Raw genomic sequence first — 16,310 nt, 5'->3', positions numbered from 1 at the left:
CTCGTCGCTGTTCCACCGGTTGGAGACGGTGGGCCGGAGTCCTTTGACGCACACCACCTCCAGCATGTCTTCGTAGGACGGGTCAAAGGGCACCATCTCGTAGTAGGGCAGCTGGTAGTCCTCCACGATGCCTGGAAAACAGCCAGAGAAAGGAGGGGTTGACACACGATGAAGAGCCCCGCACTGTGGTGCGGGTGAACGCAAGCGACCATCTTCGAAGCGACTTTTCCCCTGAAAGTTCTGGGCTTTACGCCGCTGACGAGCTGATGGGACAGGGGATGAGGCGTGCCTCCGTGTGCGTGCGCGCGCGCGTGAGCAGCCTACCTCCCGTGACGCAGCGGCGGGCCATCTCCCAGATGAGGAGGCCGTAGCTGTAGATGTCGGCCATGATGTAGGCCTGGAAGTGGTTCTTGTTGAGGCTCTCGTCCAGCACCTCCGGGGCCATGTACCTGCGCGTGCCCACCCTGCTGCTCAGGGGGGCGTCCACCTCGTTGGTGTCACTGACGGAGGGGGGAGAGGAGGAGGAGACCGGCGTCAGGTCGTGGAGTCGCGGGCTCCACAGTAAGCTCAACCCATGGATGTTCGTGTGGTGATGACAGAGGGCGGAGGCGGGGGTGGGGTTTCCCTACCTGTTGAACTTGACGGCCAGGCCCAGGTCGGCGATGCAGCACGTGCCGTTCTTCTTCATCAGGATGTTCTTGCTCTTCAGGTCGCGGTGGGCGATGGCCGGCTTGCCCTGCGTGCCGTAGATCTCCGTGTGCAGGTGGCAGAGGCCGCACGCCGCCGAGTAGGCCAGCCGCAGCAGGCCCTGCGCGTCCAGCGTGGTGAACTTGAGGTAGTCGTACAGCGAGCCGTTCTCGTGGTAGTCGGTGATGAGGAAGAGCTGGGTGAAGGCGCCCGTGCCCTTGATGTCGGCGGCGATGAAGCCTGGGGGGGGGGGGGGGGGGGGGGAGGTTAGGAGACGTGTTGAGGAGGTAAGGAGGCACTGAGGCAATGAATCGCAGTCAATTAGGATTTGCACGTCTATCTTCAGAAGAAAGGCTTCCAATAGCAATCAAACAATTCAACTTTTCAGCCGTTCAGAACCGGCTGGACAGGGTTAGCAGTAGAGGAGAGCCCCAGTACCCAGGATGTTCTCGTGTCTCATGAGGACCGTCTGGTAGATCTCCGTCTCTCGGAACCAGCTGGCCTCCTCCCTGGTGAAGAACACTTTCACGGCCACCTTCTCCCCGCGCCAGCGCGCCAGCCACACCTCGCCGTAGCGGCCCTTGCCGATCTGACGCACCATCTGGATCTGCTTGGCGATGGTGCGCTGGACCTGGGGGTGAGGAGCCACGGACGCTTGAACGCGGTCTCCCAAAACGACTGGAGATTTGCATGTTTTCATAGCACACGTTTCCTGCTTCGGCCACTGACTTTCTGTACCGAGTGCATTATTGTTGGAAGTATTTGGAAATAAAACAATGACTCAACATCGACCGCACACAACATCTGCCACTACGTTCAGCCCCAAACAAAACACACGCGCTGCGTTACTATTTCGAGTTGGTATTTTGTATTCGGGGACAGCACCAAAATAACACCCAAGTCTATTATCAGTCTACCCCACCCCCCTCCCCCCCCCCCAGTCACATCCAGCGAGGCCCCTCCCAGTGTAGCGGCGGCTTCCTACCAGCAGGGGGAGCCCGGAGCCACTGCCGGAGCTCTGGGACTGGTGGATGAGGTCTTTGAGGGACTCCCCCACCGGGATGAAGGCCTCGTCCTGCTCCAGGTCGCGGCTGTAGCGCTGCCTCTCCGTCTGCCACTTGTACCTGGGGACGCACGCGGGGGTCAACCCCCAAAGGGTCACGTGAGCGGACAAGTGAAACCAGACCGGGAATCAAGCCGGCGAGTCTGGCTCCACTCCTAACTAGCGGCGGGCGCTCGGGCTTATTCCGGAAAGCAGATATCCGAGGGTGGGGGGGAACTCAATCAGATAGATTAGGGCGGGACTGCTTGCTCAGCACTCTTACCTGTAGTAACAGACCACAGTGATGCAGATGAGGGTGCAGCAGCACACCGTCATGGAGATGAAGAAGGCCAGCCAGTGGGCGCTGCCAAAGTAGGAACCTAAGACAACAACAAGGACGACAAGACATGAATACCTCCAGAACGAGCCCTTTCATTTTCTTCACAGGAAAAACATTCGGGGCAGCAAAAAAAATCGAATAACACACGCTTTCCACCCAGGCTAAAGACGACTTCGACCTTGACTTGGGTGAAACACCTAGCTAGCCGTTAAGAGCGTGTAAGCTTGCGGTGAGGCCTTACTGGTTTCTATAGGCGGAGGCAGCGTGGGCTGAAGGTCGCGGTTGCAGAAGTCCTTTTGGCAGCACTCGATGGTCCTCCTGGTCTGGGCCCGGGGTGAATCCTGAGGGGGAAAGAGTCGCCAGCGGCAAGGTGAGTCGTGAACACGCAAAGCCGCTGCTTGGAAGGTTTCCAGGAGGGACTACGGTCGCTTCTCAAACGCGGCTGCCATGCCTCCCACCGCAGGACTGACATCCAGGGCCCCGTTATGATCGGGTTATTACCGTAATTGGGACGGGATTTGAAATAATTGGTTTCTTTTCACGACCGGCTCCCGCTCCGTAACCCCAGCCTGGGTCCTGAGGGCTTACCTTGCACTGGAAGTGTGAGCCCTCGTACTTCATGCAGCCTGAGGTCAGGATGACTTCGCCGTACTCATCCTCCTCTATGATGGCGAAACACTGGCCGTTCGTCCTGCAAAAAAAAAAAAACACACGGTCAGTCAATAACGCCAACCCGACACACACACACACACACGTCTCAAAAAGTGGGATTCAAAGCTCCCCTGAGAAGCGACGACAAAGCCCAGGGGGGCGGGACGCCCCAGACACGGAGCGGAAGAGGGCGGGGATGGCTTTCTGGCCGATGCGGAAAGCAGCAGGGCTCTGGGGGTGGGGCTCTGGGGGTGGGGCTCTGGGGGTGGGGCTCTGGGGGTGGGGCTCTGGGGGTGGGGCTCTGGGGGTGGGGCTCTGGGGAGGTCGCGTCAGCCACTCACTCGCACGTGTTGTTCTTGGCGTCCTCGGGACAGTGGCCCGAGCAGTGGCAGCTGAGGAAGCGCGCCGCGTCCTCCGGGGCCACCGTCGAGTCGTCCCCGGGCCGCCGGCCCTCGTGTTTGGCCCCCGTGCCGTGGAGCATGTGGTCCGGGTTCTGACCTGCTACAGGGAGGGAGAGGAAGGGGACGGGGAGAGAGGGATGGGGTGAGGGCGGGGGTGATGGAGGAATCATAGGGAGAAGGAGGGGAGGAGTAAGGGGGGGAGAAAACGGCTTTGTTGATAATGACAGTTAAAACGGCAGCAATCATCTTTTTTTTTTTTTCCTTCTTCATTTGCGGGACTATGTTTGCCAAGAGAAAACATTTCCCCGCACGCCATTTATGCATTTTCAGGACAGACAATCGCAAATACAAACACAGATTGGGCCATAAACCTGAGCCCATCACCCAAGATGCTCAATACACACTCCTTGTACCCAGCAACGCAAGAGTACCTTGAAAGGTACAGTATGAGGCAGCCAGCCTGCTTCGCGTTTCCCCCTCCTCTGTTCCAGAGCATTCTGCACATCCGTATCAGAGCGAGCTCATCCACTGTCAGTCTGCGGGTTATTAGGCTCCCTCTGACTGCAGTCAGGTCGTGTTTGTGTGCACTGGTGTGATGCGGGGGGGACCCATTTAAGGTCTGAGGGCTATTTATACTCTGGTGTCCGGTCAGGGCCATCGCAGGCAGGTGCCATCACCATCACCAGATCACTACTGCAAAGCTCTCTCTCTCTCTCTGTGTGTCTCTCTCTGTGTCTCTCTCTCTGTGTGTCTCTCTCTCTCTCTCTCTCTCTCTCTGTGTCTCTCTCTCTCTCTCTCTGTGTCTCTCTCTCTCTCTCTCTGTGTCTCTCTCTCTCTCTCTCTCTCCGTCTCTCTCTCCGTCTCTCTCTCCGTCTCTCTCTCCGTCTCTCTCTCCGTCTCTCTCCCCGTCTCTCTCCCCGTCTCTCTCCCCGTCTCTCTCCCCGTCTCTCTCCCCGTCTCTCTCCCCGTCTCTCTCTCCGTCTCTCTCCCCGTCTCTCTCCCCGTCTCTCTCCCCGTCTCTCTCCCCGTCTCTCTCCCCGTCTCTCTCTCCGTCTCTCTCTCCGTCTCTCTCTCCGTCTCTCTCTCCGTCTCTCTCTGTCTGTCTCTCTCTGTCTGTCTCTCTCTGTTTCTCTCTGTCTCTCTCTGTCTCTCTCTGTCTCTCTCTCTCAACCTCCTCTGTCACTGGTCTCCATCTAAACCTCATCAGGATATGAAATTGAAAACAAATGTTTTTAGCGGGGAGAGGCCTTCGGTTGGAGGGGAGGCAAATCCAAGGCGATTACAAGCCATTTGGCCGCATTCTTTCGCAGTAATAATTGTGTGGTTTCACTGCTGCAAATGTTGATGGCCCGAGTAGGTTTTTAATGTTGTCGAGAGTTCATGCAAGCTTGACGCCAGGATCTCGACATTAACAACACCTTAAAGAAGCGAGAAACGACTCGTGCAGACACATGAGTTGTTAGCGGCCCAAGGCCCATTCCAGGAGGTGGCGGATCGGGCTGTTGTTAATCCAGCTACCAGGAAGCCAAGGTCAGGCAGAGGTCAGGTTATAAAAACCCAGTGTCAGGTCTCCTGTGCCGCGTTAAATACAGAGCATGTGCTTGCCGAAGGAGACATTTTGTATTCCTTATCACTGTTGGTTCTTGCTCTTCTCGTGTTGCTAGCCCCCCCCCCCCCCCCCCTCCTCTCTTCGTTCTCATGTCATCCTTTATTATGGCCCCGGCTCACTGATCTTATTACTCTGAATGTCACCTTGGTCACATTTCTCGGTTTCTTTTCGGTTTCTTCTTCCCTCTCTGCTTTTGTCTCCGCGACTCCCTTCTGCTTCTCCCTCCTACTTTCTATAGATACTTTCTATCTCCCGTCCCTAAGATGCATGGCTCGCTCCTAGTTACACCCTCCCCCTCCCTTTCTTTCTTTCCTTCCTTCCTTCCATACCCCCCCTCTCCTTCCCTGCCTGCCTGCCTCCCAGGAGAGGGTTAGACCTGAGGCTGCGGGGCTCCTAAGTAGCACAAAGCACAAAGTGAGGTCTGTCTGTGTGTGTGTGTGTCTGTGTGTGCGTGTGTTTCTGTGTGTGTGTGTGTTTCTGTGTGTGTGTGTGTGTCTGTGTGTGTGGCGCAGTCGGCTGCGGGCACTTCCTCTGGAGCGTGACGTGACTCGCAGTTCTCTCCGGTTCAGACATGTCGGCCGGAGGAAAAGGGCTGCGCTCACCTGCGAAAAACCAGCAAAAAAAAACAACAAAAAAAACGACCTGGGCTGCAGCCGAGCCCAGATCCGGCCCAGAGATAGAAGCTCTGTCTGCGCTCCACCAGCTCCTCCAAGTCTCTGCATTCCTCTCCAAGCTCCCCATTACCAGGGGAGTCGTCTCAGTCACTTTGTGTTTTCCTCTCTCCTTTTTATTTCTATAGCTTCACTAGTGATCTCCCCAGTGGTTCAGTATGTGTACCCGACGTGAGCCTAATTCTATTGGTAAATGAGCATTATGGGCAGAGCGAGATGGATAAGAGCTTTTCTACTGGGGCCGGAGTTCACTTTTGACGGTTAATTCGTACTCTGAAAAGTCTGTGGCAACTTCACGGGCGGAGGGACGTCAGCTAAAAGCGGAGAGACGCCTCCTACACATGCCTGCAGTCAATGAAAAATGCAAATGTCCAAAAAGGCCACCGCTTCAACAAATGGGAGGCCGGCAATAAAGATACCCAGACTCCGAGGGGAGAAAAACAACTCTCTCAGGCTTTTATTTGTATTTCAAAGTGTCAACAACAGAGGGCCAAACTCGACACCAACAACAGCTTCTTTGTGAACCCGGAAGGGAAGGAGTCTGGAGCGGAGGGCATCAGGGTGAAGAACAAACATTCATTTGTTGTACAAACAAGGGGCCGAGGCTATCTGCGTGGCAACACCCGGAAAAAAAGAGAGAGAGAGAGAGAGAAGGAAAAGAGAGCTAATGGAAGTGGAGCGTCTCTCTGGGTGGAGATAGCAGGGCGGGCCTCAGAAAGCTGTGAAGCCGCCGCTTTGATGTGGGCCCGGTATCAGCGGCGGGGGGGGGGGGGGCGGAAAGAACGAGGAGATTACAGGAGTCCAGCTCTCCTGACACACTGCTCCGAGCAGACACCCCCCCTCCTGGGGGTGAGACCAGACGCTCGGGCTCTGTTTTGCTCTGTGCGGTACACACACACACACACACACACACAGGCCATACAACACACGCATCAACTATTTTCCTACACCCCCTCCTTTTTCGATCGATAACACACATGCGAGCAGCGCCCCCCCCCCCCCCCCCACACACACACAAAAAGTCGGGAGTGGGAGGCAGATAGTCTAGACCCCTCGTCAACGATATAGCACACGAGAGATTTGATCAAAATGATATCTGAAATTGTTCCGCTAATAAACTGTGCTTAAGTGGAGGCATGGCTCTGGGCCCGGTCAGGGCCGGCTCCTCAGCGATGTCAGATTGGCACAGAACCGTGTTGGGAGGCGGCGGTGGAAACGTAGAAAACGCACAGCGGACTGGAAGCGGATCAAACGGGCCGGGCCCCAAATAGAAACCAGAGCGCCGATGGTAGATCTCACCCGCTCGTTCCCCTTCAACTTTTTTCCCCCTTCTTCTTCTTCCCGCCTCCTCTCCCTCTCCGCTCCTTGTCTCTCCCACTGGGAGCAGTGCTAGGTCTAAAATACAAGCCCAGAGAGGCGTCAGTCATGTTTGAATGATGTGGAACCGGGGGGGAGGGACCGATCCGGGAGGTTACTCCACACTTTGATGAGGCGATGAAAGCCTCTTTGATATAGTCATGAGTAAGCACGTCCCAAAAAAAAACAAAAAAAAAAAAAAAAAAAAACACGTTTCAATGACTTGTTGCCTAGAGACCTGCAGGAGTTCTGAGGGGCGGTTTTCTCCTCGGTAACTGGGGGTCCTACAGTAAAACCATGCTGACAACAGAAGATTTCAAAGTTCCCCTCCTGAAGCCTCAAGGTCTCTCTGTTGCTCGTTGGGCTGGCTCTTTTAGCCAAGACGCTCCGTAGCCTCTGCCACCACCTCCTCCCGCCCCTGTCCGCCAACTAGGAGATCTGCGATTGGTGGGGGCCGGGATTGACAGGGGAGAGAGGAGGAGGTGGAGGAGGAAGAGGGGGGGATGGTGGTGGTGGCCCTTGTCAGTGGGGCTGGAAATGGCCGCCTGCTCTCAGCCTCTTGCCTCCACATGTGTGCTTAATTCTGCCGCCAGTCACGGCGGAGTCTGAGGTCTGGCAGAGCACCCCCAGTAATGAGCCTCTCCATCTCCAGTCAGCCACATGCTGGAGCCTCTTAAAGGGCCAGCACGCTCCTCGCTAACGAGGCCCCGCCGACCCCCGTCTGCAGAGCTGTGGAATGCGGCCGGGGCTCTTAAAGGGCAAGCGGCGCAAATGTTTTTGTTTGAAAAAAGCGCCCGGCCGTCGGGGGGGGGGGGGGGGGGCGCCGTGTTCCAGGAGGAGTACTCGGGTACCTGAAGAACAAACACAGGAAATGAACGTTGCCTTTCGCTAAAGTCCTGGGCTTGGGGGTGAGGGGGGTAGGGTAGCAGGGAGAGATTGGTTCCCAGCCGCACAGCACACCCCCGGGACGATCCATGTCACCTTTCTCCCTGACCTTGGGAGCGAGGCGGGCCCGGGGGGAGGAGGAGGGGCGAGCTGTGTGAAATGACAGCTCTCCTGGCCGGGGGTGAGTCGGCAAGAACGGGAGAGGCGTGGTGGTATTAGCTGACGGGTATCAAGTCGTGTGGCGTGTTGAGATGACATGGGTAGGGCGGCTGGCCCGCGACGAGGACAAAAACAACAACAGGGTAAATCACCCACTCGTCTCCTGTTTCAGCTCAGTCATCACTTCCAGTGACAGAGGAAGAGAGACGGGGATGATATACTTCTCGTTCCTCCGGTATGTGATGATGCAAAGCAGTTCTGTTATCTAACCCCTGCCACCCCTTCTGTGAAAAAACCTGTGTCGTGTTGCCAAAGCACGTTACAACCAAAACAACTCAACAGCTTTTTATATGATTCACAACATATTATTTATAATGTGTTGTGTCATAATTGCATAATGTTTTCTTTCAATATAAACCAAATAAGACATGAGTCTTCAATCAGCAGTTTGGACTGCTGGCCAACTTTGACGCAGGTTTACTCAACAGCGACGCTACCCGGGCAACAGCAGAGTACCTTGAAAGGTATTTAACAAGTAACTGCAGCCTTGCGCTCATTAAAACGTCTCCCACATGGAAAACAACAGAAGACAATAAAAAAAACACAACTAAAAAGCACACACACAAAAAAAAGCGCTAGACCTATAAAACACTTTCTTTTCCCCCTGGGTGAGACCCGGGTTGAATTCTAATTGGTTCTGGTGACACCTTCTTGGGTAAGGAAGAAAAGAGTGAAATTGAAAGGGGCCATTCAGGAGCCAGCACAGCGGGGGGACCCCCCCCATACAGCCTCCTCCTGCCCAACGAGCAGCTACTTCAGAGCCCCCTGTCACACGGCTATGAAGGGCTGGTTTGTGCCAGCTTCAACACTCACTTTACTTAGCAGGTTGAGCTACAAAAAAAAAAAAAAAGAAAAAAAAAGAAAAAAAAGAAAGAATTGCTGCCGCATGGGAGTACAATTCTTTCCGGAGAACAATGAGTGTTTGGAGTATGCCGCAGCCCTGTAACGACGGGGATGGTGCTGTGGAGGAAACGGTTAATGTGCTAAAAGGGACACGGAGCGCCGGCAATCAAGCCAACAGCTTCCTGTAGTGAGCGCGGGGAGGAGATGGGCTTCCCCCGGCGGGTCACGCCCGTCGATGACTGAGCCTCAACAGGGAGAGGACGAGGAAGGCGGGCCCCCTGGGCTGGGTTGGGCCTCCAGCAGAGGCTGAGAGGGGAAGGCTCCGGGGGGCCGGAGAGCAGGGAGCCACCGGAGTCAACACAGCGGAAATCAAAGCACAATAGGGAATGTGGACACCCTGATAGAGGGACAGGACTTTACGGCCCCCTGCATCAGCGCTTCGGGCCTGAATCAATCACCATCGTTTAACACTTGCGGCCGGGCTTCGCCCCGACTTATCTGTTCCGGTGTGTGTCGGTAGGGGTGTGTTTGTGTGCATGTGTGCGTCCTCAAAGGCTTGCGCTCGGCAGAGTAATCAGCTCCCGCTATTTGCCTTCACATCTCATTGGCTGGTTAAAGGTGACCTTTTACGGGGCTGAGAGATGCTTCTTTATGGCCCCCGAGCCTGGCTTTATGGACGTCGAGGTGAGTCACTCTCTGGGCCCAGACAGGAGAGAGGGGGAGGAGAGAGAGAGAGACCCGCACACACAGAAAGAATCCAGTAGAAACACGAGGCCGTGGAGGGAGGCTCTTTCACAAGGCCCTGTGCAGTGTGTAAAGACATCCTTTGTATTCTCCCGGCGTCGGACACGGCCGTGTAAACATAAACACGCACGGCAGGTGAATAACTCACCGAGGGCCTGGTGCACATGCCGTGACGCCTGAATCGTTGGGCAATGGGAAGGGGGGGGGAGGGGCACACAGAGTGAAAGAGAGATGGAAATGAGAGAGAGAGGTAGAGCCGAGAGAGATAAAGAGAGAGAGAGGTAGTCCGAGAAGAGAGAGAGATAAAGAGAGAGAGAGGTAGTCCGAGAAGAGAGAGAGATAAAGAGAGAGAGAGAGCGCTGGGCTACGGGGGCTGCGCCCGGCTAACTGCTTTATCACGGCAGAATCACATGACATTCAACATGGTCTAATCTCATTGAGAGGACACTGCCGCATCCATTTCATGTAGTGGACAAGATTAGGCGGGCTGCGTAGTGCGCTGGCTACAGAGAAAGTGCCGGGGGAAAGCTGAGTTTGGATTACCAGTGCTTGGATTAGCAAGGCAAATTAGCATAACGCCCCACAACACAATGGATGTTGCCTGTTACCTCCAGAGAGTGGTTTGTATTCATATTCTTTTAACTAGGCAGCTCAACCCCCCCCCCCCCCCCTTCCCACATTCTCAGCTAATTCACCCTGATCACAGCAATTACAATGGCTTAAGATAGGGATCTCTCTGTATGTGGGCTAGGTCACATGGGGGTGGGGGGGTTGCTTGCGTAAACAAAAGGCAGAAATAGAGCTCTTCATGCTAATCTGGCTAAACAACTCAAAAGTCATGAATACTTGAACCCGCGCTATTGACTTGTGAAGCTAATCAGCCTCTGTTCTGTCCTAGTGTGACGTCTATTATAAAACTGTCTTGGGGAACGGGAATTGGGTTTAATGCTTTTACAACCCATAACAACGCCGATCCTCTGCAGCTATACTATGGTCGAGATGTAAGATAATGGCCCATTGAATCAAAGAATAGACAAGAGGATATCCATTTAAATCACTTTGAAAATGATTATGGTTCAATGGAGTCCTCGAAAACAGTCATTTTGCGGTTCCCCCTGTAACTACAGCTTCTGGTTTCAACCGGGTGTGTGAATGTAGCCTACCAGGTCAGTGGAAGCTAACTACAACTAGCGGCGATGGCAGTGTGGCAAAAGGAACAGGGGACAGATGGCTGAGCGGTTAGGGAGTTGGGCTATTAATCAGAAGGTTGATTCCCGGCCGTGCCAAATGCTTTTGTGTCCTTGGGCAAGGCACTTCACCCTACTTGCCTCGAAAAGAATGTCCCTGTACTTACTGTAAGTCGCTCTGGATAATGACTAAATGTAAATGTAACAAAGGTGCGTCCGGTGAGTCTTACCTTGAGCTCCGAGGGTGAGCAGTATGCTGACTGCCACTGCAGCCACATAGAGGGCGAGGCCTGACATCCCACTGCAGGCTGGGGTGCTGCGTGCAAGGGCCGGGCTGGGGGTTTGGAGGGTCTGGGAGTCTAGAGGGTCTGCTGGGGCTGGGAGTGTGGAGGGTCTGCTGGGGCTGTGGAGGGTCTGCTGGGGCTGTGGAGGGTCTGCTGGGGGTATGGAGGGTCTGCTGGGGGTATGGAGGGTCTGCTGGGGCTGTGGAGGGTCTGCTGGGGCTGGGGGTGTGGAGGGTCTGCTGGGGCTGGGGGTGTGGAGGGAGGCCTGCAGGCCTCAGCAGGGAGGAGCTCCTGATCCTGGTTACCCTCCTCTGCTTGTTCAGCTGTAGGTGAGGTGGAGCTCTGACGGGGCTGTGGAGGTGAGGGACTCTCTGACAGGGCTGGAGGTGAGGTGGGACTGGTGGAGGTGAGAGTACTCTGGGGCAGGGAGACAGGTGGGGGGGGGGGGGCAACGTTGGCTCTGGGTGAGAATCTCAAATCTTCCTTCTCACAGGCTCCCTGGGTCCACAACCCTAGAAAGACAGAAAACGACATTTGCATCAGCGAGGACTCAGTTAAAGCTTCGTCATCCAAAACTGCAGAAAGGATTTTTTCTGCAATTAAGCAACATTACCCTCCACCAGCTCTCTCAACGGTGCACGAGTTAAGGAGTGGGTTGATTTCTAAACCCTATGGTGTTCGGATACCTCAGCATTATTTAATCCGCTGAGTGACTGGGAGCTGGACACTCTCTGCTATGGAGATCAGGACTCAGGAGCATCCGTCACACGCAGACTGAACCAGACTGAACCAGACGGAACAGACTGAACCAGACGGAACAGACAGAACACACTTCCATCTCCTCCTCCAGTACGCTCCTTTCAGGACAGTAAAAGCCCAACCAAATGGCACCCAAATCCAATAAGGGCCAGACAGCGCATCTTATTCAATCTGAAGACGGAATATCGTGCAAGAACAGAGCGATATGGCGTCTCTCGCAGATTACATCAACTCCATTGGCCACAAACACCGCAGAGGGACAAGGGAGCAAATGAAGAAATACAGGAAAATGGGATCGCGTCAAATGGCCGCTTCGACAAGCTTCCTCCACTGCTGCAACGTGTTAGTGATGTTGGGGGTTACCCCTTGGATCACCGTCGGAGGACCACGGCAGAGAGACACGCCCGGCGGCTTCCTCCCTCCTCTCACCCTGGCTCACTAGCGAACACCAGAGGTGACAAACAACCTTGAGAAGGGAGAAAGAACCTTTCATCCATCCATGTCCATCCACCCCCACCCCACTTCTGATTATTTGGTGTGTGTGCCCTCCATCTTTGGCCTCTTGTTTTTTCGCCGGCTTGACCCCACAACCCCTGTCAGGCTGGCGCTACTCTTGAATGACTAAACATGCCCAAATTATTTGTTGAAGGATGTTCCGCAATTACCAGCGTTGGCCCCGTCCAGCGTTAATAACGAAATGTGTCTGTTCCCTTGTAGGCCTGCGCGACTCGCAATGCAATTAGTGGGTCGGGGGAAGCGGCCGTACCGAGGGGGGGGGGGGGACAAATTAGTGGCGGTGAGGGCCGGTGTCTGTCACTTTGGATTTGCCCGAGGGGGACAAAGAGCCCCGACCTGTGCCCCACTTTTCACACATCCCTGACTGGGTAATGAGGGAACAAAGCAGGCCTCCTCAAGGCTGGGGGGACAAGACATCCAGCCAGGCACCTTTAGAGGAGGCCAAGCAGCGGGACTCTGTGGGCGTGGGTGTACGCGTGCGTGTGTTTGAGGGAGGGGGAGGGAGGGAGAGAGAGAGCGAGCGAGCAATGGAGACCAGAAAGAAGAACTAAAAGATATGGTCGAGTAAACTTCTGGTTGGTAAGCGGTCAGAAGAGGGGGCGGGGGGGGGGGGGGGGGGGGGGAGAGGGATTCACTTCTACGTGTGAGTTTTGACGGCCTTCGATTTGCTAAACCTGCTGCGCGTCGCTACCGACACCGTGTATTTATATCTGCGTTTACTCAACGCCGACCTGGCGATGAAAATGTTCCACTCCGCTACCAAGACGGGACAACAACAACATAGCGAGGTGGAGATAAGCACGACCAGGTAGCCAGGCAAGACGCGACACGCCGGGAGAAAAGAGACTGCAGTGAGCTCCAGAGCCAGGAAGAAGCAGCCCCCCCCCTCCCCCCCCCGACACATCCACTTCCCTACACACACAAACACACGGCTGGGTGATTGACACGAGAGACACAGCTATCGCGATCGCCGAGTTCAGGGGGAGATACGACGGTCCCCTGGCTACTGCTTGCGATAAGTGGGGGCCAAAAGAACAACAGAAACAGCCTGGCAAAGTAAGCAATTGGGGGTCAAGCCTAGTCATGGTTTTCCAGAGAAAAACACACTCACTAAAAAAAAGAGAAGGTGGGGAGGATGTAGAAAGGAACGTGGGACCGGGCAAAGTCAGTGGTTCTCCACAGGCTAGGTTTGAGTGAGGGAAGCTTGGCTCCAGACGTCCCCAGCACCATCTCTTCTGCTCCAGGCTCAGCTAGGACTGGGAGAAGGTCATGTCGGGACTTGTCAAAGATGCAGCCGGTAGCAAAACAACAAATCCTTTCTGGACTTGGAACACTTGAGACTGTGCTCGGTAGAAGCGGTGGTGGAGGAGGACTAGCATAGAGAAGACATTTTGACTATTACCGATCCCATTTCCCCAACTAGAAAAGGAGGGAATCTCTGTATTCTGCTCATTGGCATTGAAGTAAATCGACCAATGGTTCAATTGTAAACGATCCATCATAGAGGTACGAGGAAAGGGGTCAGGGCATCGCGTCTCAGAGAGGATTCTGGGAGAAGGGCCTCCTAGTCACTCTCTTCCCTGGGATGGAGAATGAAAGAGGGCATTGTCATGGGAGATGCTGGTGGTGCCACCTGTGTAGAAGAATCCCCCTCATAGTGAAGCAATGAGGCATGGACAAGGCTCCTGGGGAAGAAATTCTGGGCCGCACCTCTCAAAAGGCTGCAGGGAAATTCAAAGGGGTTGGAAAGCCAAGAGGTGGTCAGAGCCAGTAGGAGAATCTTGCAAGATCTTAAAATCCTGTCTGAGAACTGAGGTGAGCAGTGCTCACTCCATCGGGTCAAAGATAAAGACGTTGTGTGGTATTGCGGGTCGTCATTACAGTTCAGGCCACTGTGGGGGTAAAGTACACATTCCCTGAGAAATTCAGCATTAATCGGAGGAAATGGAACGCTTCTTGAAGCTTTATTGTCCTGTGATCCAGGACTAACGTGATCTTGCTCGCAACCCTTTCGAAAAGCCACAGAATACAACCGTAATATTACACAAATCTTCAAAATAGCAATAACCCCCCCCCCTCTCTCTTCTCCCTGGATGTATTGCGCACACACACAAACACACACACACACACACACACACACACACACACACACAGCTCTGTAAAACAACCCTGGAGCTGGATGGTCTACGGTGTGCTGGGGGTCACAGACATCAATAATCCAGCCCTAATGCTTCTCCACTTCCTTCTCCCGATGGCTGGAGGGAGGACCAGACATCAATAATCAACCATTAATGCAGCTGCACTTCCCGGTCTGGAACGGCTACAGCCTAAATAAAAACAAAGCGAGCTGATTGACTGCATGCACCATTTTAAATGACCAAAAGCTCGGGAAAGAAAAACAAATGGACAAACGGGCCAGCCGGCTTTCCTTTGTCAGTGGAGGGTAGGCCTAGATGTAGCCCTGGGTGAATGGGAGCCCGGAGAGACGGAAAGAGCAGAGAGAAACGGTTCGTAAGGCCAAGAAAAGAGCGGCACCAGACACATTCTCTCTCCGACAGCCTTGGAGGGAGAGAGAGAGACCCTCACTCCAGCCCTTACTCCTACAGCTGACTCTATAGCAAGAGCAGTGTGGTATGCCCTCTCTCTCGCTCTCTCGCTCTCTCACTCTCTCGCTCTCTCTCTCTTTTTCCTCCAGTTCCCCTCTCTCTTCCCCCCCAGCCTTGGCCCAGATCCCTGGCTCCTCCTGGGGCCCCTCCTTGCAGGCAGGCCTCTCCGTGCTGTAGGCAGCCTCTTCTCTGTGTCGGCGCCCTGCCCGACATGCCTTTCAAGGCCTGCTAGACTGCAGGGCAGACTTCCTGGCTCCACTGCCATTGTTTGCTTGGCTGCTTTAGCGCCTCATCCCGGGAGTGGATTAGCATGAGAATACCCGGGCCGCACTGAGCCCCGTCCTCTCCTCCAGCCCCGCGCTCGCTCTCCCTCTCCTCCTCCTCCTCCTGTCTCCTTCGCTTCTCATCCTCCGCTTTGTCGTCATCTCGAGTTGCCCCTTCTCCGTTGGAGTCACAATCGCGGCGGAATCTCTCGGTCTGGCGGCAGAGTTGGGAACCGAGCTTGTGTGCGAGTAGGGCTGCATCATGTCATTACTGTCTAACGTTTTTTTCCCCCTTCGAATACACCTGGGATACTTGGGAACGTGGCGCAGATTCGCAGGCTAAAGTAAGCGCACGCTAACAGTCAACTTGTTTACATGGTTGGCCAGCGACAGGGGAGAGGACAACAAACGCTTGTTTGAACAAAGACAAGTGACCGAATGTAGCCAACTTTATGGAGGTTGGGGCTTATCTCATATGCCTCATTGTGACACCTTACCAAGCCTCTGTGTCATAAAACATACAGATCATTAACACCTTTCTCAAATCTCTCTTCTTGGGAGGAGAACTGTATAGTTGCAGGCCTAGCCTATGTACAAGGTCAGACTTGATTACACAAGTTCTCTAACCACCGTGACCTAAACTACTAGGAGATGCAGGCTGTCGTACCTGATTCTGATGTAAGTGAACAGCATCAGCACTGTATGGTCCACGAACAAAACAAACCATTAAAGTCACAATATTTGCCTTCACCAGAGGGTGGCCATTTGATCACGATGAAATGTTTCATTTCAGTCTACGGTGAACCTTTTTAATGACCTGTTATTAATCAAGGCCGAAGGGTTGCACCTCACCACTTGAGTTTGAATTTTAACCACCTTCCTTTTTATCTAACCACTTTTCTTTTCGAGGCGCCTGGATAATAATTGTATCAGGAGATAGCTGTAGGCTGTGACTGACAGGTTGCGTACTCCAAAAGGGTGGAAGCAAGCAAGGTGGTAAAGTGCGTTTTAGTAGTATTCTTCCTCTTGCCTGAGAAGGTTTACCTGCACAGTTGGCACACAACGGTGTTCCGATAACAGGCAGACCAACTGCCATACCGGCGAGCTAAGCTGTCCTTTTTTGAAATCCACAATTCCCTCAACAATCATCTCCACTCATGTTGTCAGCCTACACTGTGTGGTTGGGTCATGTACATGGTGGCACTGAACCATCCACCTGTTCAAGGACTGGCTGTGTCTGCGCGTCA

General features: G+C 54.2%; 1 protein-coding gene across 4 annotated transcripts in view; it reads right to left on the bottom strand.

Annotated features, from left to right (window-relative positions):
* Positions 1-16,310, bottom strand: part of bmpr1aa (bone morphogenetic protein receptor, type IAa) — a 31,689-nt gene that overhangs the window by 2,645 nt on the left and 12,734 nt on the right. For 2 of the 4 annotated variants that reach the window (XM_084708813.1, XM_084708814.1), the window contains 10 exons: positions 10,866-11,431; positions 3,062-3,221; positions 2,658-2,760; positions 2,311-2,410; positions 2,013-2,109; positions 1,673-1,811; positions 1,126-1,318; positions 630-927; positions 325-500; positions 1-131 (listed from right to left, as the gene is read on the bottom strand). In XM_084708813.1, coding sequence (XP_084564939.1) covers positions 1-131; positions 325-500; positions 630-927; positions 1,126-1,318; positions 1,673-1,811; positions 2,013-2,109; positions 2,311-2,410; positions 2,658-2,760; positions 3,062-3,221; positions 10,866-10,932 — 1,464 coding nt within the window. In that variant the 5' untranslated portion in view covers positions 10,933-11,431. Of the gene's footprint in view, positions 132-324; positions 501-629; positions 928-1,125; positions 1,319-1,672; positions 1,812-2,012; positions 2,110-2,310; positions 2,411-2,657; positions 2,761-3,061; positions 3,222-3,552; positions 3,906-10,865; positions 11,432-16,310 lie in introns of those variants that run through there. The other 2 variants (XM_084708815.1, XM_084708816.1) reach the window with 2 other exon arrangements.

Source organism: Hypomesus nipponensis, chromosome 11, assembly GCF_054491055.1.
Source record: "Hypomesus nipponensis isolate SF chromosome 11, ASM5449105v1, whole genome shotgun sequence".
NCBI classification, from domain to species: domain Eukaryota; kingdom Metazoa; phylum Chordata; class Actinopteri; order Osmeriformes; family Osmeridae; genus Hypomesus; species Hypomesus nipponensis.
Note: the sequence above shows the minus strand (reverse complement) of the source record. Positions and strands in the feature narration are given on the sequence as shown.